The sequence below is a fragment of the Chelonoidis abingdonii genome, chromosome 26 (assembly GCF_003597395.2).
Source record: "Chelonoidis abingdonii isolate Lonesome George chromosome 26, CheloAbing_2.0, whole genome shotgun sequence".
Classification (NCBI taxonomy): Eukaryota; Metazoa; Chordata; order Testudines; family Testudinidae; genus Chelonoidis; species Chelonoidis abingdonii.
The window spans coordinates 2911691-2937871 of NC_133794.1; the positions used below are offsets into that span (position 1 = coordinate 2911691).

General features: G+C 58.2%; 1 protein-coding gene across 1 annotated transcript; it reads right to left on the reverse strand.

The window, feature by feature from the left end:
* Positions 1 to 232: 232 nt before the first annotated feature.
* LOC116830775 (E3 ubiquitin-protein ligase Rnf220-like) lies at positions 233 to 20579 on the reverse strand. Its single transcript, XM_075061166.1, has 12 exons — positions 20036 to 20579; positions 11319 to 11439; positions 10879 to 10921; positions 10285 to 10377; positions 9809 to 9851; positions 8837 to 8883; positions 8274 to 8454; positions 3895 to 4029; positions 2930 to 3002; positions 2469 to 2586; positions 1402 to 1476; positions 233 to 569 (listed from the first exon to the last, which is right to left on the reverse strand). Exons 1-12 carry the CDS (start codon positions 20577 to 20579, stop codon positions 498 to 500), a joined length of 1545 nt encoding a protein of 514 aa, XP_074917267.1. The 3' UTR covers positions 233 to 497.
* Positions 20580 to 26181: the final 5602 nt, after the last annotated feature.

A 26181-nucleotide genomic window follows, 5' to 3' on the forward strand; every position in this document is an offset into this window, starting at 1 on the left:
AACCCACTAGACCCACACCCTCAGGGAGTGTGTGGCAGAGCCAGGACTTGAGCCTTGGGTCAGGGGTGCCCCAGCCTGGGAGCAGGGCCTGGGTGTGTTCTCCGCATGCCCACAGCCGTCAGCGGCTCTCTTTGGAGGGGTGGGAGCGACGCATTCGGGCCAGGGTCAAGCGTTACTAAAAATAGGTTTTACTTAATGAACAATAGACAAACAAGGCGGGGCAGAAGGGGAAACTGGCCACAGGAAAGCAGCCCCCACCCCCGCCCGTCCCTCCTGCTCCCAGCCATGGCGAGGGGATGCCACAGCTAGTCACGACCCATGCCCGGAGCAGGTGTAGCTCCTTTTGCTTTCACTTCCCAGGATGGGTGGCAGGTCGTTTTAGCAGGTCAGCAGCCTCCCAGTTTGGGTTCAGTCTGCAGTGGGGGGGTTTGGGGGGAGCGGGATGCGTGGCTCGTGCTGAAGGATGCAGCCATCGGGGCTGGGAGGCTGGCCTGAGATCATAAGTACACGCGCCGCAGGTCGGCGGGGGACGTGATGGCGTTGCACTGCGGGCAGAGCTTCTTGGAGCCCTGAAAGAAAGGGCAGCGGGACACGTCAAGCTTTAAAAGGGATCTGGTAAATGGTTACAATGCACCCCCACCCGACTCCAGCAGAGCACTCTGCATTCAACACGCCTGTCACCGAAATGCTGCTACCTCTGGGACCTAAGTGTTAGCGCTAGGAATAGGACGTGAGAACCTTGACCCCCCAATTCACTGGACCCCATTCCTCTCCCAGAGCTGGGAATGGAACCCAGGTGCCCTGTCTCCCAGCCACCCCCCTCTAACCACTAGACCCCACTCTTCTCCCAGAACTGGGAATGGAACCCAGGTGTCTTGTCTCCCAGCCACCCCCCTCTAATCACTACACCCCACTCCTCTCCCAGAGCTGGGAATGGAACCCAGGTGTCCTGTCTCCCAGCCACCCCTTCCAACTAGTAGACCCCACTCCTCTCCCAGAGCTGGCAATGGAACCCAGGTGTCCTGGTTGCCAGCCCCCCTGCTCCAACCACTAGACCACACTTCCCTTCAAGAGCACAATAAGAAACCACTGAAGAGACAATTTCCCCCTTGGGAAGAGGCAAATGGAAGGCATCAGGGACCATGGTGATGGGCCCAGTATGAGAGCTTGAATGGGACAGAACAGAGGGCTGGGCAGGACTGACCTGCCATCAACGCCTGGAGTCAAGCCAGCATGGGGGGGGCTCAAAGCCACAGAGCAGCGACTCGGGGAGAGGAGAGCTAACGGGGGTCATGCAGTGAACTGCGCAAGGGGGGGCTCTGGACTGTGTATTTCATGCTCTGGAGCGGATAATGGAGCATGGGCAGGGAACCCAAAGGGAACGGGCGGGGGGGGCGTTACCAGGGTCCGGAGCCAGCACTGCTCGCAGTGGATGTGCCAACACTGAATCGAAGTCAACGGCACGGAGTACGAGTCCTGGGAAGGAAAGAGACTGAACGTTGGGAAAGAACTGCACGGAGCAGGGCAGGAGCGCTGGCTGTGGGGGAGCTTGCGGCTAGTCCACCCCCCAGCCTCTCCCAGCAGGGGGCGCTGTAGGGAGCAGGGCAGAAGCGCTGGCTGCGGGGGAGCTCCCAGCTAATCCACCCCCAGCCTCTCCCAGCAGGGGGCACTGTAGGGAGCAGGGTGGGAGCGCTGGCTGCGGGGGAGCTCTCAGCTAGTCCACCCCCAGCCTCTCCCAGCAGGGGGCGCTGTAGGGAGCAGGGTGGGAGCGCTGGCTGTGGGGGAAGCTCCTGGATACTCCACCCCCAGCCTCTCCCAGCAGGGGGCGCTGTAGGGAGCAGGGCAGGAGCGCTGGCTGCGGGGGAGCTCCCAGCTAGTCCACCCCCAGCCTCTCCCAGCAGGGGGCGCTATAGGGAGCAGGGCAGGAGCGCTGGCTGTGGGGGAAGCTCCTGGATACTCCACCCCCAGCCTCTCCCAGAAGGGGGCGCTGTCGGGAGCAGGGTGGGAGCACTGGCTGCGGGGGAGCTCCCGGCTAGTCCACCCCCAGCCTCTCCCAGAAGGGGGCGCTGTCGGGAGCAGGGCAGAAGCGCTGGCTGTGGGGGAGCTCCCGGCTAGTCCACCCCCAGCCTCTCCCAGCAGGGGGCGCTGTCGGGAGCAGGGCAGGAGCACTGGCTGCAGGGAGGGGAGCTCCTGGCTACTCAAGTATCCAGAATGATGCCAGACTCTGGAGGGAGTGGAATCCAGACCCCATGTTTTGGGCCCAAGCAGAGATGTCGGGGGAGGGCATCACAGCATCTCCACCTCTAACTGCTCTGCATTGGGAGCCAGTCGCATGAACTTGCTCGTTCAGACGCCAGGTCAAAACCCCCAGATCTTAATATGTCGGATCCGGGTCCAAATTTTGCTTCCTGGGCCCAGTGTGTGTGTGTGAGGGGGTGGTAACAAGCCGGGGGCTGGGCCACTCTTACCAGGCAAATGTGGCATTTGTACGAGTCCTTTCGGAGAAGCTGTCGCCGCAGCTCCTGGATCTGAGCCTTCAGCAGCTCCATGGTGAGGGTGGAGTCTCCCTCCTCCTCCTCCGCCTTGCTGCGGAGACAGGAGAGGATTGGAGAGAAGCCGAGAGGCTGGCACTGGACATGAGCAAGGCAGGGGGGAGAAGGAAGGTGACTAGAGATTAAGCTAAACCAGAATTCGGATCCAGACAACCCAAGGGAGTGCTGGGATTCTGGGGCAGACCCATGTGGGGCAGGGCCAGGGAGAAAAGATAGACGGACGACACAGAGCCAAGGCCATCTCTTAGCAGGACGGTGCAATGGAGGGGGCAGGTCAGGGCAGTCGAGAGCACACGGGAGCCCTTGGAGCAGCTCAGCCACTGAGCAACAGGGCACTGAAAGGAGCCAAGAGAAAGCGGGAGCCCCCACTGAATTACCCTCTTGCCGTCCCAGGTGCACCCAGGCCCCCTGGCTTCCTGCTGTCCTCCTCCGCTGGGGCGCTCTTCGAGACTGGAGACAGGCACCTGGTCAGGTGGCAGTGAAGGAAGAGACAATACCCTTACAGCCCCCTCGCCCCATAGCCGGAGAGCTCCAGGGATCTAGACAGTGTCCCCTAAAAGCCGGGGCTGAAATCAGGGAGGTGGCCCGAGCTGAGTTTGCCAACAGAGGCGGTTGTGGAACATGCCGATTATAGAGCCCACGATCCAGGCCAGGACGTGATACAGATCCCAAGTGTGCTTTTCCCTTCATTCAGGGATCTCAAAGCACTTTGCAAACTGGCTGGGGAGGGTGAGGAGATGGAAACTGAGGCACAACAGGCAAAGAAACCTGCCTGAATTAAAGAGGGAGGCAGAGTTCAGCGCCAGGTCCAGAAAGCCAAGTCCTGAGTCACAGCCCTCCTGCTCCAACCACTGGACCCCACTGCCCTTCCAGAGCCAGGACTAGAATCCAGGTGCCCCGGCTCTCAGAACACGCTGCTCTAAGCACTAGATCCCACTCCACTGAGTGCGAGTTCACCACCGGCCCAGCACAACACTTCAGTCCAACCTTGGCCTCCCATTCTGCGCCAGGCTGCCCGAGCACTGATCAGCTGGGCTGGCACTGACGGGAATTAGCATGTGTGCTGTCTCCTCCTTGCTCCTATAGAGGGTGTGGCACATCACCAGCTGCTGGGTCCACTTGGGAGCGACTAAGGGACTTACTACCGCTGCCAGCCGGGGGAGCGCTCCATCAGCTCAAGTCACAGGGCTGTGTGGCCTGGAGGCAGGGCCGAGCTGCAGCTCTGTGAGTTGCGGATGCGAATGGTGCAGCTGTGGGGTTTTGCTACCCTGCTATTTCTCTGAATAGTCACCTAGTCTAGGGGCAGAAGGGAAACCTCACAGCCCTTACGCCTGCTCCTCACCCCAGCCCAGAAGGTCAGCTCCTCCCTCAGCCCCCCAGCGAACAGGATACGTCTGCTTGGTGAAGGCCGGCAGCTCGTCACCATCCGAGTCCATGTCCGCCTCGTCGCTGCTCCGTGACACCAGGAGTCTGCAGTCTGGGAGAGATGGGGGAGGGGCTCTTAATACAGTGCTGGGCATCAGCTGTACGGACCCCATTCACGATCCCCGAGATCTAACGGCATCAGGCTCTGCTGGCTGAGGTAGAAAAGCCGGATCTCTTAGCCAAGGCTGGAGCCCACTCATCAACCACTATGTGTGGCCAGCCGGGGATGGGGGAGAAACGAACGGCGTTACCACTGTATTATGGTAGCATCTGACTGAGATTCCCCCCAACTGAGATCAGACCTTCCTCCCTGCCCCGCATCACGCCAGGCGCTGCACAGACCCACACCTGCCTGGGATCATGGGCCCTTCCGTTGCACCAGGCGCTGCACGAACACCCAGCGAGAGACAGTGCACCAGAGAGTTTACAATCTAAATAGATGGAAGGTAGAGGGGAAACTGAGGCATGGAGCAGGGGCAGTGACTTGCCCAAGGTCAGCCAGCAGGATGAGGAGGGAGGGACAGACAAGGAAGTCCAGCTCATCGCTGTACCCCACTGGCCTGGTGGGGAACCCCGAAAGGACGGTGGCTTTGGGAAGCGGATTGGTGGAACAGATGTGCAGGGAAGGACGGGGAGGTAGGCAGCTGGTGGGGCGGGCAGCAGGCAGGGGCACAGGCTCCTGAAATAAGGGTAGCACTGCCCTCACCCTGCCGTAATACAACTATCCCTCTGAGGGAACTCCCTGCCCAGATACCGCAGGCAGAGGGGTGAGTGGAGGAAGTGGGAACCACAATGCCAGGGGATTCCACCATGACAACCTGAACTGGGAGACACTGGGGGTGGGCGGGGGGAGCAGGGAGACAGCCTCCCCAGCTGCACTGCTCTAGGGGCAGGAAGCCAGTGTCAGGCTTAGCAGCACCTCCCTCCTCCCAGGCACAGCAGATCCTGTCTCACAACAGCCAAGGCACATCCTGGGTGGCAACAAAAGTGTGCAGGAGGGGGGAGGGTGCCAGGGCAGAGCACACACAACCAAGAACACCAAAGAAACTGACTAGACAGGCCCTGGTTTTAAGTACAAAATTAAACAGCCCTCTCCTCGCTCCCTTGCAGCATTAGCACGGGACAACAGATCTGTACAGCCCCTAGCGTAATGGGGCCCTGAGCTGGACAGTATCACCGCAACGCCTGATCGTTAAGAACCAGAGCCACCGGCTGCTCTCCGAAAGCCTCGGGACCCCCTGCCGCTTTTGTCTTCGGTGCCCAGCAAAGCGACAATCCCCACAAAAATTCCCTCTCGTCCAAAGTTTGCCAGGTTTGACGTGTGTTCAGCAAAACCAAGACTTTGCACGATTTTTCGTGAGGAAGACGGGGGAGGTGGAGGATGGCCAGCATAACTGGACTAAAACTCTGGCCCCCCAGGACGAGTGTCAGTATAGTTCCTTATTTATTAGGCACCTAGGCATCCCAGTCATGGCCCAGCAGGACTCCATTGTGCAGGGTGCTGAACATTATTTATTACGGTAGCATCTAAGGACCCAGAGCAAAGAGATCGTTTCTGCCCTAGGGAGCTTCCCATCTAAGATCCCCCAATGGAGATCAGGTTCCCAGTGCGCCTCGGACACAGAACAAGTCCTGCCCTGAAGAGTTTACACTCCAAGTAGACACAGGCTGGGAGGGGAAACTGAGGCACCGAGGGGCAACACCACTTTCCCTAGGCCACACAGCACATCAGTGACTGAGCCTAGATGAAAACCCAGGTGTCCTGAATGATCAACTCTAAGGAAGCCTCTCTCTCCTTTTCAGTTAAGCCCCCTCCCAGCATCACACTGCAGGATTGGAGGGGGCAGCAAGTCCCAGAGACCACATCCTGCATCCATCCACCTCCTCCTGCTGCTGCTGCTCTGCCTCCCATGCAGTCTCTGGAGCCCATGAACTACTAGGCGCTAACAGGCCCTGCGGGGTCACATACCAGGTATCCCCTCCTGCATTGACCTCTGTTGAGGGCCCACAGCCTCACAGAAGGTAGCAACCTCCGCCCATGGCCGTGCTCAGTCAGTGATTCAGCCCCTTGCTCCATCCTGCCCACCAGATCTGCTCCAGCTGGGCCTGGAAGCTCTTCCACCAAGGATCTCCTTCCTATTCCCATGGGCAAACCCCCCAGGAAAGGGGAAGAGATTTGGGGCAAGTTATTCCACAAGGGCCAGATCCTCAGCCAGTGTAAAGCAGCAGAGCTCCACTGACTCCAGTGGAGTGACACCAGTTTACTCCAGCTAGGGAGCTGGACCTAGGTGTCTGTTCTGTAGGCCTCCCGCTTTCCAGCGAGGGATCTGAGGCTGCCCTCTCTCCTGCCTCACTCCCATTTTTGCTGCTAATTACCAATGATAATTAACAACACGTTGTATTGTATAGTCTATCTTAGGCAGCTCCCATTCTCATTGCATCTGAGCACCTCACAATCTGCACAAGCCCCCAGGAGGCAGGGCAGGGCTATTATCCCCGTAGTATAGATGGGGAAACTGAGGCAGAGAGCAGCTAAGTAACTTGCCCAAGGTCACACAGGAAGTCTGTGGCCGAGCAGGGACTTGAACCCTGGTCTCCCACATCCTAGACTCATTGGACCATCCTGCCTTTCTTATAGCACCAGCCAGCTGAGCTAAGGATGGTGTCAAAGGGCTTTGGAAAGATTCACAACCCACCCTGGGAAGCATAACTCCTGTGATACAAATAGGGAAACTGAGGCACACTGGGCCCTGGGGAGGGGGGAATGACTTGACCATGGTCACACAGAGGAAGAGAACCCAGGTGTCCTGGTTCCCAGTCCCCTGCTCCAACCACTAGACAATACTCCCTTCTCCCACAGCCAGTGTTCTAAGCACTAGGTAACCACTGCCCTCCCACAGCTGGGGATAGAACCCAGGAGTCCTGACTCCCAGCCCACCGTGTTCTAACCACTAGATCCCACTCTCCTCCCAGAGCAGCTGATAGAAACCAGGAGTCCTGATCCCAAACCTAGCCCCCCAGCTCTAATCACTAGACTCCAGTCCACTCCACTCCACTCCACTCCCCTCCCCTCCCGAGTTGGGGATAGAACCCAGGAGTCCTGACTCCCAGCCCCCCACCCCTCACTCTAATCCCATTAGGTCCTTTGGCAGGAACTGAGCCTAGGCTGAACTGAGGGCAGGAAGCGTGAAGTACAGGAAACTCTCAGATTTCTCAGCTGGGTTCTGCTGAGCCAACCAGTCTGTACAAATCCAGGTGTGGGTTTGAGGAACTGAAATTTGTGACGTTTCTGCATCTGGCTGGGGAACATGCTGTGGAGAGGGGTTTGGATTTAAAAACAAGAACAAAGCAGAAGGGGTGAATCTGCCTGGAATCTGTGCCCTGTGGAGCAGAGACGCCCTGGATTTCAGCTAAGCCATACACAGGGGGCTTCGGGGACAGAGCCTTCTCCTCCTCCAAAGGGTCAAACGTCTGCTGCCTGAATTAAAGGAGAATCTCCATTAGCAATACAGGGCTTATGACACATACCTGAGCATTCTGATTCCATCCAGTAGAGGGCAGTGGTCTCACCTCCAGTATCACACCCTACTTTAGTCTGACCAAGCCCATTTTCCAGCATCAGAGGTTCTGCTCCGACTCTAACACCAGTGTAACAAACTCATCCGGTAGCTCCACAGCTGTGAACAGCCCCCTCCCTCTCCAGAGAGCTCCTTTGGGAAGGGGGTAGGAACACCAGGCTGGCTCAGAGCCGGTGCAGCCCAGTGCTGAACAGACCCATCATGGGTGAATTCTCAGTTACTCCCTTCCTATGCTTGGGACGGTGGAGGGGGAGAGGGAAAGTTGCTTGAAGCTACCTTTATGCTCCACACATTCCCAGCCCATGCTGCAGGTAGAGCAGCCTCCAGGCTGCTCTAAATTATGCTCCACTCCCTAGGGGAAGAAGAGAATAGCCACAGCCCTCACTATGCCCCTGATCCACCCCCACCCCATCCCCCTGTGAGCCCTGGAGAACAGGCATAGCCACAGTGCAGTAAACGATCCCCTTCCTGCCAGACTGGTGCAGAACCCTAACCCTGGCCCCATGCTAGCCCCAGAGTCCCCTGGGCACCTGGGAGTAACTGACACAGAACAGCTCCAGGCCTCGCTCAGACGCAGCCAGAGCAGCGGGCAAGGGGGAAAGCGAGGGAGAGCGAGGGGCAAGAAGAGAATTCACATACCAGGGGGGGCAGGGACCCACACAAATGCCTCCCATGCCCCTCCCCCCCGTCTGTCCCCATCGCGAGAGCAGCCCCTTACCTTTTGTCTCCAGAACATTTTTCTTCGGGCTGCAATATTCGTACCCACCACAGCGGCTCTCATCGGAGAACTCGTCCTCTGCCTCGGCCAGCCTGGAGCCCCTGGGGAGAGGCCCCTCCATCTGGGCCTCCGGGAGAGAGACAGACACCGGACGTATGCAGGGAGAGTCTGTCTCTTGCTGCTGGGAGTTCGATCCTTGGTAGCGGTGGGAAGCAGAGACCATCTCCCCTCAAGGGACACCTCTGCAATCTAGTATCCCCCCACCCTGGCCACACTGCTGCAGATCAGACCCACGGGCTCAAGTAGCCCCATATCCCCCCACTTCCTGCCATCCTGGATCAGATCCATGGGCCCATCTACCTTGGTACTGAGCCTTGCTGGGGACAGTCTCACTCTCCACACAACTGTCTCTATTGCAATCCCATATTAAAATGCCTGCCCTCATCCTTGGCCCTTAGGCTGCAGTCTTACACGGCACCACTCAGGGGCAATCTCTGGGGCTAAATCCCTTAAATGCAGGGCCCGATCCATGCACACCCAGACACCCAGCCCCGGCTCCTCACCGGCTCCTCCAGGCAGGGCCTGATCCGCTTAAACCGTCCGGCTCTGGCTGCAAGACAAGAGAGATAGATCGGAAAGCACCTTCCAGAGGAAGGCTGTGCATCCCTGGAGAGGAGGTTGATGGGGAACGCTGGACAGCTCATGGCGAGTGGGCAGCTGAATCTCCATGGAGGGACCTGGGCAGGGGACAACTCAGGGAGATGGAGTCAGGGCCGACGAGAGTCGGGGGGGAAGCCAGTACAAACTACTAGGGGCCGGCGGTCTGGAAGGGGGCCCGGGGCCTGGCTTCCCTGCCTTTGTTGACCCTGTTTAGCTGATCCACCCTTGGTGGGGGGCCTGAAAAACAATTTTCACCAGTGCCCGAACCCACTCTCGGTGGCCCTGGATGGAGTCACTGGATCGGGGCCCAGATTGCAACCTAACCTGCTCAGGTTATTAAGTTCCAAAAGCACCGGGGGCTGCCAAGCCAGGCATGGGCCCAGGGTCATGCTTTCTGCTTCCAAAGTGCCTCCCCTGTGAGACTTTCCAAAGTCAACATTATTCACAGAATGTCAGGGTTGGAAGGGACCACGGGAGCTCATCCAGTCCAACCCCCTGCTCAAAACAGGACCAATCCCCTGACAGATTTTTGCCCCAAACGGCCCCCTCAAGGACTGAATTCACAACTGTGGGTTTAGCAGGCCAATGCTCAAACCACAGAGCTATCCCTCTCCCCTCACTCGACAAACATCGGGAAACCGAGTCACAAAGCAGTGAAGTGCCATGCAGTCAGTGAGAGGCATAGCTGAGAAAAGTCCACCCCCACCGTTAGATGCTACTTCTCTTCTAGAGCTAGAGTCCCAGCCCTAACCACTAGACCTTCCCATCCCTTATCAGCATTGATCCACCGCCAATGAAGGTTCAGTCCGATCTGACCCTCCCAGTATAAATGCCACCCCCTACACACCCAGATCCATGCTGAGTCCCCTTCTCACCTCCCATGCGGCCCTCCCGGTTTGACTTCACCCGCAGAAAGGTCTGTGGGGGGAGAAAGCAAAGGGGTGAGTCTCAGGCGAAGGAAGAAAACTGCTCTCATGTCGCCTCCCAGCCCAGGCTCTAAGCGGTTCACCCCAGCTGGAGAGCATGGGTGAATGGTTTCCCCTTTCCCAGAGGCATCTGCAGAGCCTCCCGCTGCCCATGGGCCAGGGAGAAAGGGGACCCCAAGTCAGACCCCCCCAGGCCCGACTACATGGCTCCAGGCTGGATTGCTAACCTCCTGCAACACCTGGCTTAGTCGATGCAATCGTGTCTCCCTCTAGTGGCAAAGTCTAGGTACTACAACCGCCAGCTACACCAGCTGGGCGAAGGGCCCCTATATCTCCCATATTTGGGGCTAGTGTCTGCGCAGCCGAAGGTCCCCTGTTCGAGTCCCTGCTGAGGGCTGTGGTCTGGTTGGTGGGGGGGGGCGCACCTGCTGCCTGTCCACCTTGTTGAGCCCGTCCTCGCAGGCCTGCGGCGACCCCTTGGGAGAGTCCATGCCATCCTGAGTGGAGATCGCTGGAGACTGGAAGGGAAGATGTGAGGGGTGAGCTTGCGCTGCTGATCATGTGGGGCTTGAACAGCAGAGGAAGAACAGTGGGATGGCTGGAGCCCCTGAGGATTGAGTGATTATGGACATTTGGTGTCCAAGCTCTCCCAGCAGGGGGCGCTGGCTGTGGGGGGGAGCTCCCGGCTACTCCAGTCCCAGACTCTCCCAGCAGGGGGCGCTGTGGGGAGTGGGGCAGGAGCGCTGGCTGTTCCAGTCTCAGTAGCTCTCTGCGAAGAATCAGTGTTCACCGCCTCTACTCTTGCCTCTTACAGCCTGTGAGCTGGGGCAATGGCTGGGCTGGGTCAGGATGGCACCCCCTGGAGTTCACCCACAGGGGAGACTTCAGCCTCTAGCTCCTTAGTGCCCCTCCCCAGGAAGGGTGATGGGGATGTGGGGGGAACCTCACGGGGGGGGGAGAGAGGGACAAAACCCCTTTGCAACAGCCATCCCCGGAGCCGGGGGGCGAGGGGAGCTTACCTGGGACGATCTCTGGGCGTCCTCCAGAGGGGTCGTGGCCTCCCTGCGGAGAGAGATGGAAAGGGTGAGCTGCCAGGGGGATGGAGAGTGCAGAGCCCCAGTGGGGCCAGTCCACAAAGCCCCCCGCCGTCCAGGGGTCTCGCTGACTCACTGGGGTAGGGATGCTCCTGTGTCTGTCCATGGTGGGGGTTCCTGTATCTGCCCATGGGGAGAGGGGAGGGGACTCCCATACCTGTCCATGGGGAGGGGAAGAGGGGCTCCCGTACCTGTCCAAGGAAGGGGGGGCTCCCTTACCTGCCCGAGGGGAGGGGGCTCCCATACCTGTCCAGGGGAGAGGGGCTCCCGTACCTGTCCATGTGAGGGGGCGGGGGGCTCCCATACCTGTCCATGGGGAGAGGGTGGAGGCTCCCATACCTGTCCAAGGGAGGGGGCTCCCGTACCTGTCCAGGAGGTGGGCGAGTCTCTCGATCTCCTGCTGCAGGTGGTGCCCCAGCTCCGTGCACTGCAGCTCCCTCTGGCAAAGGGGGCACCGAAGGGCCAATGGCTCCAGTTTCTTCTCCCCTGGGAAAAAGGAGGCAGCCTGGTCAGCCCCCCAGCCCCGGGGACGTCCCGCCCAGCTGGCTGCTCCCCCCACTACCACAGCCAGCGCTCCTGCCCCACTCCCCACAGCACCCCCTGCTGGGAGAGGCCAGGGCTGGGGTAGCTGGGAGCTCCCCCCCACAGCCAGCGCTCCTGCCCCACTCCCCACAGCGCCCCCTGCTGGGAGAGGCCAGGGCTGGGGTAACTGGGAGCTCCCCCCACAGCCAGCGCTCCTGCCCCACTCCCCACAGTGCCCCCTGCTGGGAGGGCCTGAATCTGCAAGTCCCTGTTTCGCCTAAGGGGCAGGAGGGGCTGGTTACCGAGCCAAGGTCTCTCCGGGGGGGGCCAGCAGAAGGCAGCTGGGGCCGAGGAGCCCGGGGAGCGGAGATCCCCAATCAATCAGTCTGGTCAATGAGCTGCAGCCCTCTGCGATGTGACCCCTGGAGCTTCTTCCTTCAGCCCTGGCTGGGGGTCAGGGCCTGGTTAACGAGCTATTAATCAATCCCATTGAGCCTTTGTCCCCGCTGCCTGTTGGGGTTATTGTGTCCAACCAGGGACAGCAGGGCACCTGCTGCCGGACAGAGGTGGGAGGAAGGGTCTGAATGGAAGGGAGAGATTAAGGCTGGGGGAGGACAGAAGGTTTTGCAGAGAGATCAAGGGTGTGACACTTCTTCGTTACCAGCCCATGCAAGATCAGCCCTGGTTATAGCGGCCAGAGGCAACAACTGAGACCAGCCTTCTCTCCCCCCACATTGCGCCAGGCGCTGTATGCACCCCAAGAGGCAAGGTGCGCGCAGAGGCACTGCGATGTAATCCAGGGCACTGGACTGAGGTCAGGACACCTGGGTTCCAGCCCAGCCTTTGACTTCATAGCAGCAAAACTCCCGCTGACAAGACAAACAGACAAGGGGCGTGGAGAGGGGAAACTGAGGCACAGAGCAGGCATGCTCCTCGCCCAAGGCAGTGGCAGAGCTGAGATCTCATTGGGTCTCACTGACCTCATGAAATGTTGTTTCCCAAGCAGTGGGTTGTTTTTAGCCTTCCCCTCCGCCCCCACTTCCAGTGTACTAGAGCCAAAAAGGGACCACGCTGCCTAGTTTCAATTCCATGTCCCAGGAGGCCAAAAGTCAGCCAGGTGCTTCAGTTCTGTTTATTTGCCCTCAAAAAAAAAAAAAAAAACTTTCCAGCCGCAAGGTAGAACTTCCTGTGAAACTGACGCCTGCAGGCCTCAGACAGCTGTAGGCTGAAGCGGGGTAGGGCCCCCGTCCGCAGAGACAATCTACATATCAATATTGATAGCTGAGCTTCTCACACAAGCTGATCTGGGCCCAGAAGGGAGGATCTGGGCCTTCGGAGATTTAGCCTCACTTCCCAGCTCTTCCATGGGCTCCTCGCACTGTTCAGGATTTTACTTCCTATTGAAACATCTACATTTTCACCACAGTCTGGCTCCGTGCCTCGGTTTCCCCAATCTGTAAAATGAGGATAATTATTGCTGTTTCTATCCAAAATCAGAGCCCTGTTGCACTTGGTGCTGTACAAACTCCAGGGGAGAGGTAGACCCTTCCTGGAGAGCTCTTCAGCGTAGAGAGGCAGAAGGGGTCTTGGTAACTCATTTTGCAGATGGGGAAACTGAGGCACAGAGCAGGGCTGTGACTTCCACCAGGGTACACAGGGAGTCATGGCAGAGCCAGGAATTGCAGCTGAGTCTGCGTCTAATGCCGTCACTACACGAACATCCTTCCACCATGGCAGTGGCTTAGCACACTGGCTTTCGGCCTTTGTCTGGCTTGACTATCAGATTGTGAGCTCTGTGGGGTAGGGAGGGACGGTCTCCTACCATGTGGTCTGGGCAGCGCCCGGCACAATGGGGCCCTGATCTCGGTCGGGGTCTGGGCAGCATCTGGCACAACAGGGCCCTGATTTCAGTCGGGATCTGTGCAGCGCACGGCACAATGGGGCCTTGATCTCGGTCGGGGTCTGGGCAGCACCTGGCACAATGGGGGGCCCTGATCTCGGTCGGGGTCTGGGTAGTGCCTGACACAATGAGGCCCTGATTTCAGTCAGGGTCTGTGCAGTGCCCGGCACAATGGGAGGCCCTGGTCTTAGTCAGGGTCTGTGCAGCACCTGGCACAATGGGGCTCTGATCTCGGTCGGGGTCTGGGCAGTGTCTGGCACAATGGTCCCCCCAGTTAGTGCCAGGGCAGGCGATATTTACAATATGACATCTGACTGGAGTTCCCTGACAGCACTTTCTCCCCAGCTGCCCCGTGCGGGCTCCAACTCCCGAGTTTCGCTCTGAGTCTCCACGTCAGACAAAACCCCGAAGAAGTGAAAACTCGGCTCCAAATCTCCAACTTCCACTACCAAGGGGCGGGGAGGGGAGGAACCACCAGTCAGTGCGGAGGCGGAGGGTGGGGGAAGCCTTCCCACCAGCCAGGGGCGGAGCTTTGAAGGAAACCAGGCAATTCCCAGTGGTGGGGATTCCAATTTCACTGCAAACGTGTCATGAGCTATAAGAACAACACAACAGCACAGAGGTGGGTGGGAGCGGGAGTGATTAGCTCAGCTTCACTGGGCATTTCTGTGATGGAGAGCGCTGGGCCTCAGCGCTATTGTCAGAGACCCCGACCCCAGGATGCCTCGGTTCCATTCCTGGGTCTGGAAGGGGGGTAGGGTGTCGTGGTTAGAGCAGAGGGGTGCTGGGAGCCAGGACTCCTGGGTTCTGTTCCTGGCTCTGGGAGGGGAGGGGAGTCTAGTGGCTGGAGCAGAACTCCTGGGCTCCATTCCCAGTCTAGGCACTAGCTCTCTGCATAATCTTGGGAGAGTCACTCCCCAGCGCCTCAGTTTCCCTAGTCTGTAGACTGAGGATAATGCTTCCCCCATTTCCCTGGGAGGCTGAGTCCCAATCTTTGTGCTGCTGACTCCAGACTAGGCCCAGTGAGGATGTGTCTGCAGGGGCAGGGCCGGGGGGTGTCCAGCTCCCCACCCCCACTGGACCCCTATTGCTCAGCCCCTCCCTGGCACGGGAACGAGGAGGCAGTGGATGGCTGCACAGTGTGGGGGGAGGGAGGAAATGGAGGCAAAAGTTCTGCTTGAGTTAAGAATCATGAAGGGCCATTGTCTACTCTGCCCCCCTCTCCACCCCACCTCATCTGCCAAAGACAAATCGGGAGGGTGTGTCAGCAGGCGTCATCCTGGGTTGCTTCGCAGGGGCTGGATCTGGGCTCCCCCTTCCCCTAGGGACCGGGGGCCCCCTGGGGAGAATCAGCTATGCCAATTTGTTCTCTTCACGCCCTGTCACCGCTAGGGGCCTGATGGAGAGGCCCAAAGGGGCCTCCCCCTCCCAGCCGTGCCATGGGGGGTCCCGAGCCCACCCAGCTGAGCGGAAAATAGGCTTTATGCCCCTAGCTGGGCGGCCGGTCACACCCAGGGAGCTGTGAATACATGTGAGATGTAATGGAGTCCCGGCCCGCCAGCACTGCCCCTTCCCCCTCATTTGTCACTGCCGTGGGGCGGGGTCAGGCATTCTCTTTCTGACCCAGGGGGCACTACGGGGGCGGGATTTGGCCTCAGGATCAGCTCCCCAGCCCCTCAGTAACCTGCACAGGGTCCCCATTGTGTCTTAGCTGGGAGCGTGGGGCAGGGATGGGGTACCCCTGGCCTGGGGACTGGCCATGCATGACCTTTCTGCCGGCCGGTGGGACCCAGACACAGGCTGATGCTGAGGAGGTTCGGGTCTGAGATTCCCTGCGTTTTTCGGCCAGCAGGAGGCAGGGAGATCGGGGTCCTGGGGATGATGGCACTGGAAGGGCGTTGTGGGGAGATTCTCAAGCCAAAGGAGCTGTGGCACTGAAGAGCGGCAGCATAGATCAGTGTCATGAGAGAGCGGCCTGAGCAGAGGGGCTGGGAAGTCCACCATAGATTGGAAACGCTCTGGGCAAGGCCTGGCTTTCTTTGGGCTGTTTCTGCAGTGCCTAGCACACGGAGGTCCTGGGCCATGAGTGGGGCTCCTAGGTGTTACCATAATACACCTAATAATGTACAGCCCCTAGCGCAATAGGGTCCTGGGGCTCCTAGGTGTTACCGTAATACACCTAATAAATAACCTATAGCACTCAGCACAAAAGGGTCCTCGGCCATGACTGGGACATCTGTGCGATAACTTCTGAACGCAACATCCGATCCCTTCCAAGCTTTCAGGGAATGTTTTCAGCACCGCTGATGTTGGTGAAAATCAGAGCACCGGGAAATCCTGATTTCCTCTCGACTCCGGTCCGGGCAATGTCCTTTCGGTGCCACAGGCAATGAAATCTCCCTGCTGCTGTCTACACACATCACAGGCATGGGGGCCCCAGGCCGCTCACTGGATGTAAAACAAGCGACTCGCTAGTAAATAACAATACTAGTGATTAAAGAGCTAGATAAACCCTCGCAAATTCATCGGGTGAAATCCTGGCCCTCTTGAAATCTTTGATGTCAGCCGAGCCAGGATTCCGCCTAGGGAGTTTTTAGTTGAAGTACCACCCCCGGGAGTCAGGGGATTAGGGGAGAATCTCAGCTTTCCATTTTTTTAAAGCAAATTTCTAGCCCTTGTGGTGGCAGAGAGATGCTGGGAAATGGGTCCCTAAAGGCTCTGGAACCAAAAGGAAAATACTTTGTTTCTGAGCATTTAAGGCCAGAAGGGGGAGCTAGACCATTGAGTCAGACCTCCTACACAGCACATGCTACGAAATTCCTGCCGGACCCCCCCCGTCCCATGCTGAGCCCAATTACTTTAGTTAAATCAAAGCATTTGAGTCCACAAACGGCTGGTGTCATGCGCCAACGGCAGAGACCAGGAGGGACCCAGGTGTCACAAACGCCCGAGAACTGATTAGGTGAAACATGCCCCTATGATCCCAGCCTCATGCTGCAGAGGAAGCTAAATTGCCCCCAAGATCTCTGCCCATCTGACTTGGGGAATATTCCTCCTCACTCCTAATCGGGCGATCAGTCTGACCCAGAGCAAGCCCCACCAGCCAGATAGCTAGAAAAGGGATTCTCTGGATCTGCTCAGAGCACCGGCCCACCCTGCCCCATGTCCCAGGAGAAAAAAACAGGATCCGTCTGGCCAATTGTGCATTTGGTGGGGGGTGGGGACTGGGACATTCCTTCCTGATCCCTACATGCAACCGGCTGCAGCCCTGAAGCATGAGAGTGGATTCTAGTCATTATCTTAATACAGAGCTGGGAGCATCAGGAAGCTTCCTAGGCCAAAAGGGACCTACATAACCAGCCCACCTGACCCCTGACCCACCACACACAGCCCAAATTTCTCCCAGAAGCTGGATTAAAAAACACCTATCAAAAGATCCTTACATCTCATTTTAAAGACTCTAAGCAATGGTCAGGCCATTCCTTCCCAGGAAAGCAGTACAATTTAAAATATCTGGGTATTGTTTTTAAAAATCCCTCATGATTTTTAAGTCAATTTCATGGGGGATGGGAAGACACGTGATTTTTTTTTGAAGACTTGAGAGTTCTTGAAGCTGATCCTCTGGATGAAGCATCGATCTGTTTAACCCCGTAGGCACAGGTGGGCCCATGCTGTTTGCATGCTGCCCCAGTGGTTAACAAGGTTCTTAGCCCCATTAGTAATGAGTGCCTGTGGGGGTGGGGAGGGGGACATGAACTGGATTATGGAGAAGACTTTTTACCCTGAATCTCATCCATCTGCCACTGTTCTCCTGGCAGCCTGGAGATAATGAAGGGGATGAATACACCCAGCGAGGGGATTAGCATGACAAAAAGACAAGATCCAAGAGAAAGAGGGGGCCAGCCAGGCCCACCCGAGCTCTCCCCGACTGGGTGGGACAGCCGTGCAAAGTGGAGGAGGGGGAGACTGGGTTGCTCAGCGGCTTGTGAAAAGGTTGCGTTTGTACCGTGTGGTTGACTCCTGCTGGGAGATAAACAGAGGTTGCTCTGTTGTGTGCATCGGCCCTGCCATTGCCAAGTTACCGGGAGCCCCCCCTCCGGGGCCTAGCTGCAGAGCAGGGACCCCATCCTAGCAGGATCAAAGCCAGCCTGCCCCAGACCATGCCACCCTCTTCCACGGGACAACGGGGAGACCCCTGGTGGTGAGCAAGCCCGAGCCAGTCACAGGGTTTTTCCGGGGTCCAGCAGCCTCAATGCAGAAGGCCCCTTTTCTATGACATGTTGGTTTGTCTCTATTGCAAGAGATGCCCAGAGAGCCAGGAGGGTTCTAGCCCTGGCGGCTATGGGGCAGGGGGTTCCCAGAAGGCACCGGCACTGCTACAGCTGTAGGGAGCAGTGTCGCTCTGAACACACACACACACATCCCAGCCGAGCAAGAGAAGCAGCCGCTCTCCCTGAAAGGGGTTTCCTCGCTTTAGTGTAGACACGGCGTGATACTGGGAATTTGCAGGTGCGGGGTTAAGGGTCATCAGGCCTTAGACTCCAATTAGCTCATAAAACAGTGGTTCTCAACCAGGGGTCCAGGGCCCACTGCGGGGGGCCGCGAGCAGGTTTCAGGGGGTCTGCCAAGCAGGGCTGGCATTAGACCTACCGGGGCCCAGGGCAGAAAGCTGAAGCCTGAGCAACTTAGCTTCACAGGGCCCCTTTGGTATGAGGCATCGGGCAAGTGCCCTGCTTCCTACCCCATAACATCAGCCCTGGCTTTTATATGCAGAAAACTAGTTGTTGAGACATAGGTGGGCTTTGGAGTCTTTATAGCAGGGTAGGGGGGACTCCAAAAGAAAAAGATTGAGAACCCCTGCCTTAAACTAACAATGGGACCCCAGCTCCAGAGACTGGGAGGGGTAGGACAGCCCCCCAGCCTCGGCACCCTGATGCTGGATTTTTAGGCTCGATTGTAAATTCGAGGGGCTTGGGTGAGCCATGCGGCAACGGGCGGCAAGAATGCTAGCGTCCTGTCTACACGGGCCTGCGGGTAAAACAGCGCCCTCAGTAGGATCAGGAGTGAGAGCAGTTTCCTGGACAAAGCCGGCCTTAATGAGCCCCCAGCCACGGCTAATTCAGCTTATGCTGAGCAGAAGCTCAATTTAAGCAGGCCCGAGCCTGTGGCAGAATAGACCCCCCCCCCCGGGCTTGATTCTGATCTAACCTACACCAGGGCACCTGCTGATTTACACCGCTTACTCCTGATTTATCCCGATGTGAGGAAAAAGAGAATCAGACCCACTGACTTGCCATTGGCGTCACACGCCTGCAGCACTGTAGCGATGGGGAAACTGAGGCGGGGAAATGGCTCAAGGCCCCAAAGGGAGTCAGTGATGGGGCTGCTGGCTCGTTGCCTCCCCCTGCTGTCTGCCCAGCCCATGTGATAACTCAGCGAGATTATGTGGGATCCCTAGAGTTTGCCACAGAGCTGCTGTCTGCGGTGAATTTGTCACAACCATTTTAGCCAGGGCTGTAATCTCCCAACTAGCCACGGCCTGGCAGGCCCTGACGTGCAATTGTGGTTCGCCGCAGGGAGTTAAAACAAACAGGGATGGTTTGCAGAGTGAGCGCTTGCTGGGACAGGCCGACCACGGGAAACCAAAGGGATTGAAACACCCTCCCCCCAAACAACAGAGAGTCCACCCCACAAGCACATCAATTTCAGGGGGCTCAGCAGATTTGGTGGGGGGTCAATGAAGAGAGGAAAATCCCAGCTCCAGATGTCTGGATTTGTGGCACACAGGGGCTGGGTTCTATTCCCCTCAAAGAGCTGGGGATAAAACCCAGGAGTCCTGGCTCCCAGCTCCCCCATATTCTAACCACTGAACCCCACTCCTCTCCCAGAGCTGGACATAGAAACCAGGAGTCTGGATCCCCAGACCTCCGCCCCCTACGCTCTACCCACTCCATGCTGTCCCACCTGGGAGGTTTGGCCGCTTCACTTTGGGTGGGAGGTCCAGTCCAATCGCCCCCCTCTCACATCTACCCTGACCCCGTATTCAGGGGTCACGGGCCCCAGATCATCTTAAATAGCTCCCAGGACATGAATACAGTGTGTAAGTGCACCATAACCCACCCACAGCGTCGCTCCCCGCGCATGCCCCACAGCCCGCCACTTCCCCGCCCCTCTGCGATGGCCATTCAGGGCCGGACGCAGCCGCCAGCCCCTTCAATGGCAAGAGAGAGGTCCTGGGGCCAGTCAGGGGAGGGGTGGCATCAGTGGACACCGGGGGGGAGAGGTCCCGGGATGGCAAGGTGGGGGGAGTTGGAGACAGTGAGGGGAGCTGGGGGTTACCAGGATGGGGAGCAGCCCAGAAGGCCGAGGGGAAGGGGCAGCTGGTGAATACAGTGAGGGAAAGCAGGTGTTGGTGGGGTGGGGGGAGATCCAGACAGGGCGAGGGTGGGCTGCTGAGGAGGGCAAGGAAAAGGGATGTGAACAGAAAGGCAGGAGAAGGGGTTGCCCAGGGGGACCCAGGCTTAGAGCCCCTGGGCAGGGGGGCAGACAAACCCCCCAAGATCCATCCCCCCACTTGGTTCTCTCTCCCTCTATTTTCCCCCATTCTGTCCCTCCCCCCAGTTTGCCGAGGGATGCTGGGGTGCTGCCCTCGCCCCCTACCTGGCTTGCCATGCCGTGGATTCGGGGAGCCCTTATAAGGATGCAGCCCAGACACCCCGCCAATGGGCTCCTGCCCCATCTGGGTGCGCTGGGCCTCCATCTCCTTCTCCAGCGCCAGGCAGCAGACCTGAGGCAGCTCCGACCCGCTCCGGTCCTTGGGCCTCTTGCCCGCCAGGAAGCCCCCCGGGAAGCACTCGACGTCGTCGGCGAGGTGGAAGGGGGCAAAGGGGTGCAGGGCACTGTAGCCCAGCATGCCCACCCCACCTCGCTCCAGGCTGGGGGGGCCAAAAGGTGGTGGGAGGGGCAGCAGCTGTGGGGGATAGTCACGGCTGGCGGGCGCCAAGCGGTTGGGGTGGGGGTACACCAGGGAATAAGCCGCGCCGAGGAAGGGCAGCTGGGACGGTTTCTCCATGGCGACTGGCACCCCAAAGTGGTGGGGCTGCTGGCACGGGGTGCTGGTGCTCCGGGTGCCCTCCGAAGTGGAGGCCAGGACCAGGAGGGCTGGGGACGCCAGGGGGTTCAGGAGGCCGGGAGAGTTCTCCATCGTGCCACAGCACGGGGACCTAAGGGGAGAGAGAGACAATTAACCAATGGGCTAGGGGGCGCCATGCTGCAAGGAGCGGGGCTGGGGCTCAGCAGGGGGCGCCGTGCTGCAGGGAGTGGAGCAGGGCTCAGCAGGGGGCGCCGTGCTGCAGGGAGCGGGGCGGGGGCTCAGCAGGGGGCGCCGTGCTGCAGGGAGCGGGGCGGGGGCTCAGCAGGGGGCGCCGTGCTGCAGGGAGTGGGGTGGGGGCTCAGCAGGGGGCGCTGTGCTGCAGGGAGTGAGGCGGAGTTCAGCAGAGGGCGCTGTGCTGCAGGGAGCAGGGCTGGGGCTCAGCAGGGGGCGCCGTGCTGCAGGGAGCGGGGTGGGGGCTCAGCAGGGGGCGCCGTGCTGCAGGGAGCAGGGTGGAGGCTCAGTGGGGGTGCTTCCCCCTGACAGTCAGTGCTAACCCCAATGCCCCAGCATGGCACTAGGGGGCACCGTGCTGCAGGGAATGGGGCGGGGGCTCAACAGGGGGCACTGTGCTGCAGGGAGCATGGGGGCTCAGCAGGGGGTGCTCTCCCCTGGCAATCAGTGCCATCCCCAGAGCCCCAATGCATCATAGGGGGCAATGTGCTGCATGGAGTGTGGGGGCGGGGCTTGGGAGGGGTGCTTACCTATCTGAATCAGTGCTGACCCCACTGTGGCGCTAGGGGTCGCTGTGCTGCAGGGAGCAAGGTGGGAGGTTCAGCGGGGGGTGCTCTGTCCTCGCAGGAATGGCTGGCCCCACTACCCCAATGAAGCACTAGGGGGCACTGCGCTGCAGGGAGCGAGTGGGAAGCTCAGTAAGGGGCCCCCGGCCGTGCTGGCTCCAGTGCCCAAGTGTGGCTCTAGGGGGCGCTGTGCTAAAGGAGCCTAGCATTGCTCACAATCAGCCACCCTTTGGAAAGCTGCTGAACGGTCTCTGCTAGGTCCCAAGTTGTGTCCAAGCACACGGGGCCAGTTCTCAAACCCGACCTGCCATCTTCATCTAGACAGCGCTCAAGCAAAGCCGAATTCTCCCCCTGTCTTGGTGGGCCTCTCAGTCATTGTACAAAGGCCAAATCCTCAGCTGGTGCGAACCATCCTAAGCTCAGTCAGCTGAGACTCACAAATGTATTTGGGCACAAGCTTTCGTGGGCTAGAACCCACTTCATCAGATGCATGGAGTGGAAAATCCCACTCCATGTTAGTCTCGAAGGTGCCACCGGACTCCTCGTTGTTTTTGCTGATACAGACTAACATGGCTACCCCTTGTCAGCTGAGACTATGGCCCACAGATGTGTAGGAGGGTTTATGACCCAGGGCCATCCGAGGGGAGGCAAATGGGGCAATTTGCCCCAGGCCCTGGGCCCCCACAAGAGTTTTTTGGGGCCTTTGGAGCGTGGTCCTTCACTCATTCTAGAGGCCCTGGAAAACTCTCACAGGGCCCAGGCCCCCAAAGCTTCTTCCACGCTTGAGTCTTCAGCGGCAATTCGGCAGCGGGGGGTCCTTCCGCTTTGGGACCTGCTGCCGAAGTGCCAGGTCTTCGGGGCACTTCGGAGGCAGGTCCTGGAGTGGAAAGACCCCCCGCTGCTGAATTACCACCAAAGCGGGGGACCCCTGCTGCCGAAGACCCCAGGCCCCCTGAATCCTCTGGACGGCCCTGTTATTACTCGTGAAGTCACTTCTGTCTCTGGCAGATATTCTGCTGTAAGCAGGGTTGAAATATCCATCTGGAGCTTGGAAAACTTCAAGACTTTTGTTTTACTCCACTATATACGAAGCTCCTCTAGATGGGCAGATATGTAGCATAATCTATAGCTAGACAGGCACAAATACATTATTATCCCTATTTTACCAATGGGGAAACTGAGGCACTAGAGCAGCAACATGTTTCAGCGGCATAGCTGGGGATAGCAGCCTGGAGTCCCGACTCTCAGTGCCCACTTCTTGCATCACTAAACCCCACTCCCCTCCCAGAACTAGGGATAGAACCCAGGCGTCCTGATTCCCAGTCTGTGCTTTAACCACTAGATCCCGCTCCCCTCCCAGAGCAGGCACGCAGTCCTGCCTCCCAGCCCCTGCTCTACCCACTCGCTCTGCGTGTTCCCATGTGGATCCTCTCTGGTCCTGGGGCTCAATGTTATCCGGCAACCCCCGCAGGTGGAAACGCAGGCGGGGAGCACCTAACACCCCCCTCCTAGCCCTGTGGTTCCCTCGCAGCTGGGCCGGCCGGACTGTGGGTGGTCTGGGCGGGTGAATTACAAGGAATCAAGGAAGACCCCCTGATGGGACAAAGGGGAAAGTGAAGAGAGCAGTCAGATAAACAGCTGCTGGGGGCGGGGGGCGAGTGCCTGAGCCAATGGGCCGGGACTGTGGCTCAGGCGGGCTCCAGAGAATGGGCTGGGAATTGGGGGGTGGGGGGGCTGGGTCAGCAGGGAAGGGCCAGGCAGGGGTGTGAATCACTGACCCAAGGGGCAGGATACAGGATGCTGCTGGTGGGGGGAAGGAGGGATGTGCCTGTTTGTGGATTGCTCCCCCCCCCACCGCCCTGCAGGGGGGCACTTAATCCCATTACTCGGCCATTAAAGGCAAATTACTGCCCCTTTCTCCAGGCATTTGCACATGCTGCACCCCCGCCCCCTCACACACACTCGCAGAGGAGAGAGAATCCGGGCCCTTCTCTCTTCCTGGGCTGCAGGGGGCCCACAGGGCCTGATTCTCCTCCGGCTAACACCAGGGTAATTTCACTGGGCCAAATCCCCAGCTGGTGTAAATGGGGCAACACCGCTTTACCCCAGTTGGGGCTCAGGGAGTGACATCTACAGCCCGTTTACACCCGCTGGGGGTCTGCTCCCGTTTGCCCCAATGGATCGATGCAGATTTACACCAGGTGGGGATCTGGCCCTTTGAGGCCAATGCAGTGGCACCCCTCTACACCAGTGTATGCAAGAGCAGAATTTGGCCCAGTAAGTTATTAGCAGCTTCCAGGATTTGTGTTTGATTGGGAGCAGCATCACTGCTATTGAGGCCAGCGTGTGTGTGTGTATGTGTGTGTGTGTTTGTGCAGGCAGAAGCATGTGTATTTGTGTGAGGCCAGCGTGTGTGTGTGTGCGTGCGTGCAGGCAGAAGTATGCATATTTGTGTGAGGTCAGCATATGTGTGTGTGTGTGTGTGCGCGCGCGTGTACTTGCAGGCAGAAGTATGCGTATTTGTGTGAGGTCAGCATATGTGTGTGTGTGTGTGTGTGTGTGTGTCTGTGTGTGTCTGTGTGTGTGTGTGTGCAGGCAGAAGCATGTGTATTTCTGTTAGGCCAGCATGTGTGTGTGCGTGTGTGTGTGTGTGCAGGCAGAAGCATGTGTATTTGTGTGAGGTCAGCATATGTGTGTGTGTGTGTGTGTGCAGGCAGAAGCATGTGTATTTGTGTGGGGCCAGCATATCTGTGTATTTGTGTGTGTGTAGGCAGAGGTGTGTGTGTTTGTGCAAGGCCAGTGTGTGTGTGTGTGTGTGTTACCAGGCAGAGGCATGTGTATTTGCGCTTAACTTGAAGCAGATGCTAAAGACCAATTGAACGTAAAGCATGTTCTCAAACTGGAACTCCAATTTATGCCAATGTAAATCCCTGCGGATCAAGAGCTTGTTCCAGATTTACACACATGCAACTGAGATCAATATCAGACTCCACTGGGCCAGTCCTCCTCGGCCAGCGGGCCTGATCCAGCGCCCTGGGAAACCAAGGGAAAGCTGCCTGCTGGCTCCGGATCAGCCCCTGCCACCGAGTCCCTCCTGATTTCAGTTCATAACAAAATGTTTCCCCACAAAAGCTTTTAAGGGAAGGAAAAAAAAAGCCAAACAAACCATCAGCCACCACCACCACCGCCACCAGAATAACAGAGCCAGCCCCCCATCGCCCCCCCCCAACAACCACAACCCTAGAGAAAACCACTTTCACCCACTCTCGGTGTAAATCCGCGAGGTGCCAATGCTTACTTATGCCCACTGGGGAGCTGGCCAAGCTCGTCCAACTGCTGCTTTGGGGTTTGTCTTGTTTAATCCAGTTAGTGAAATCAAAGAGCCTTTTAAAAATATTATTTCTGAAAATTCTCACTCAACATCCAGGCTGTGAAGAAAGGGCCTGATTCTCTTCTGGTGCTCCCCAGGATAGACCAGAACCATCCCCCCGGCCCGATCCTGCTCGCAGTCACAGCGAGGTGAATCAAAATAATTCAGGGCCACCCAGAGAGGGGGGCAAGTGGGGCAATTTGCCCTGGGCCCACAGGGGCCCCCACGAGAATTCTATAGTATTGCAACTTTTTTCATGGAAGGGGCCCCTGAAATTGCTTTGCCCCAAGCCCCCTGAATCCTCTGGGTGGCCCTGAGATCATTGACACCACTGGAGTCACGCTGGCATAAGCGAGGTCAGAATCAGGCCAGAGGGGTCCAAAATATTGCTCCTCGTTCCATGAACCCCGGGTTAAACCTGGCCATGAGTTGCTATGGGGGTAAATCTGGAACAATAGACCCAAGTCCATGCTCCCCGCAGGTGTAAATCAGGAGTGATCCTCACAGAAGTCAACGGAGTTAAAGGTAAGTGAGAAGAGAAGCCGGTGCACTGCTGTCACCGGCATCCTGATTTACACCAGTGTAAAGAGCAAAATTTGGCCCTGTGATGGATTTTTGTCACCGAAAGCCATATGAAATAAGGGCCCGCTGCCGCTTTTCTACTGAGGCAGTGGAGTTTATTCCTGATTTACACCAGGGCGAGCAGAGAACTGGGCACACTGCAGTGGAGTTTATTCCTGATTTACACCAGGGGGAGCGGAGAACTGGGCACACTGCAGTGGAGTTTATTCCTGATTTACACCAGGGGGAGCGGAGAACTGGGCACACTGCAGTGGAGTTTATTCCTGATTTACACCAGGGGGAGCGGAGAACTGGGCACACTGCAGTGGAGTTTATTCCTGATTTACACCAGGGGGAGCGGAGAACTGGGCACACTGCAGTGGAGTTTATTCCTGATTTACACCAGGGGGAGCGGAGAACTGGGCACACTGCAGTGGAGTTTATTCCTGATTTACACCAGGGCCAGGAAGAGTTATTGCCTCTCCGGGGTAACGTCTGCCCCCCACCACATTCCTGCATGGTTAGTCACCCCACAGCCCTGGAACAGTACAGCCCCCACCCGACCCTCCTGATCCCCTCCCCACCCCCCAGAAATACCCCAGTGGGTCACTCACCAGAAGAGAGAGAACTGGGGCCCGGGGCTGGATTTCCCCACAGCACAGCGAGAGGTCCAGGTCCAGAGCGCTGGGGAGGCTGAGGGCTGCGGCTGGGGAGAGCCAGCTCCGCTCACTGGGCAGCTGCTCAATGCTCTTTCTTCTCTAGGGTCAGGCTAGCGAGGGTCGCCCCCCAGCCCCCTCCCTTCCTTTCACTTTCTGTTGTCAGGATGTTTCCACGCACACAGACTCACACAGTGATAGGCAGCCACAACCACATACATACACCACACAGACACAATCACACACAGACCAAGTCACACAATAACAGGCAGACACACAACTGCACACAAACACCACACGGATACAATCACACAAGGACAGAGTCACGC